We start from the raw sequence: 2,325 nt of genomic DNA on the forward strand, positions 1-2,325 counted from the left end.
AAAAAAAATAGTATCTTTATTGCCCCTATCATATCTAACATAATACCTTGCATATAGTGAAATATTCGGGGAAAAAATATTACACTGAATGAGACAAGATGAGATGGGATGAAATGGAATTACAAAGGCAGGTCTGCACTTTGAAAATCTGCATGTGTCTCCCGCTGTTTTAATATAATAATAAATATTTTATGAAATGTTCTTTGCAATCAATGAGCAATTTTAAGACCAAAAGTTCAGGAACTAAAAGAATTCAAACAATGATAAAAATTTCAAATGATAAAATCTAAGTGATAAAAATGGTAACTAAAGATATAACCCTACCTTCAAGACTCCGTGCTCTTTTCACGGATCAAGACCTTGTTATCAGTGTGAACATGACACTGACATTGGAGAGACTTTAAGGAGATGGTGAAAATGCTATGGGCTTATACGAAAAAAAGTGTAGGTCAGTATGTTTTTAAATAAATTTAATGATCCATATAAAAACAATATAATTGGTGCAAATGTTGAATATGTGTTTGCAGAGTATACAATGTACTCACAAGCGATCCATTGTTTTCTCTTGGCAGATCCACTACAGGATTTTGGCTTTTCTGTTGAACAGTGTTACAAACAATTAAAACCAAATCTCAGCATTAGATTTGGAATCATTCTGAGTAAGTAATATTAGCATGAGATAAAACATTGCACAGCCTCTTCCTACTCCACACACTAATGACTTATATTGACTCTAATGGCTGGCTGGCTAAATTACTGCTCTCCCCCCACTCTCTGGAACTAACTCTGTTTCCATTTATTTTCAAGTCCCGCTCTGGGTAATGTGCAAGAAGGGTAGAATGCTCATTTAGTGCCCTGCTTCTGTACTGAAGACTCGAGGCACTCATTTGGATGATCTAAACACCTGGAATCAGTAAACCCAGCAAAAAAAGGAAAATATTTTGAGACTCATATTGATGTCTACTCAGGAGAGAGCTTTTTCTTTGTTATCTGAGCAACAAACAAATCTACTACCAGCAGCATGGTTTGTCATTTGCATTATTTCATCTCCTGAATAGCTACATAAGCTCTTAAACCTTGACACAGGCAAGGAGGAGATGTAATATCTCCCCCACCCCAATCAACAAGCTAGAACAATTTCTGATTGTTTAATTTTTATATATTCATGCTATTACGGTTACTAAGTAGATTTTCTATAGCTACTAGAGTATCTCCTTTTCTAAAACAGTTTTATCAAAACCAGACCAGAGAGATTTAATAAACTTAGCATGTGGAATCATTCCAGAGAAATAAAGGGAACATTCCAGAGACCAAGAACTCTCATGCATCTTTGTATTTCCACAACCTTACACACTGTCTGTCTAGCAGCAGCTCAATAAATACTTGGGAGAGAAAGAAAGAGAGAAAGGAGACATGAAAGGAGGAGCGGGTGGAACATGATAGAGGAAAAAGTGGAGAGAACTGGAAGCCACCACCGCAGAGCATCCTGAGGCTTCCCGTGTAACGACGGTGCAGGATCTGGAAACAGAAGCAGGGGCGTGTAGGCTCAGCCACACCCCTCCACTATCATGGGGGGTGAATCATACCGGGTAGCTGAGAAGTTCTAGAAGCTGGGCCTGTAGACATCACATTAATGGGACAGAGCATCGGGGTAGGGGAGCACAACATATTCATTACCTTGCCCCAAACAGGTAGTTTGAGAAAGGGTCATCCTCCTAACCCCCTGTAGCATTGCCTAAGTGCTGTTTTAACAAATAAAGAAAAAAGAAAAAAAACATTTCCCATCCTGAGTGGACTAATGGCAATCAAAGGTCCTTTAGCTCATGCTATTATAAACCCTGAATGCCTTTGATATACGCTGAAACACACAACAGTAGTATGCGGTTTTCCTCTTTCCCTTAGGAGAGGACATCAACAAGCTGTTTCTCGACGTATCTCTTCTCACCCAGGGATCCTCTATTTTGAACCTCTCCTATCCCGTCTGTGAGGAGGATTTCCCCAGGTTTTCCTTCTGTGGAAGAAAGAAGGGAGGTAAGCCGCCTGTCTTGCTGTTCTAGGAGCTTTACATCCAATACGTCATTTACTTCCCACCCCAACTTTACGAGTATTATTAATACTATAGTTTCATAGGTGTGGAAACTTAGGCATAGAGAGTTTTAGGAACCTGTGCCACGTCACAGATATGGTGATTGTATTAGTCCGTTTATGTTGCTCATAACAAAGTACCCTGAACTGGGTGATTTATAAAGAAAATGAAATTTACGGCTTACAGTTTTTGAGGCTGGGAAGTCCAAAGTCCATCTGGTGGTGGTGACAGTGACCCAG

At 39.4% G+C, this 2,325-nt stretch overlaps 1 protein-coding gene across 1 annotated transcript in view; it reads left to right on the forward strand.

Moving 5' to 3' along the window:
* LY86 (lymphocyte antigen 86) overlaps positions 1-2,325 on the forward strand; it is a 65,097-nt gene that overhangs the window by 30,192 nt on the left and 32,580 nt on the right. The window contains exons 2-3 of the mRNA XM_008574538.1: positions 573-659; positions 1,903-2,031. Coding sequence (XP_008572760.1) covers positions 573-659; positions 1,903-2,031 — 216 coding nt within the window. The remainder of the gene's footprint in view (positions 1-572; positions 660-1,902; positions 2,032-2,325) is intronic.

The sequence above is a fragment of the Galeopterus variegatus genome, unplaced genomic scaffold (genome assembly GCF_000696425.1).
Source record: "Galeopterus variegatus unplaced genomic scaffold, G_variegatus-3.0.2 Scaffold1060, whole genome shotgun sequence".
NCBI classification, from domain to species: Eukaryota; Metazoa; Chordata; class Mammalia; order Dermoptera; family Cynocephalidae; genus Galeopterus; species Galeopterus variegatus.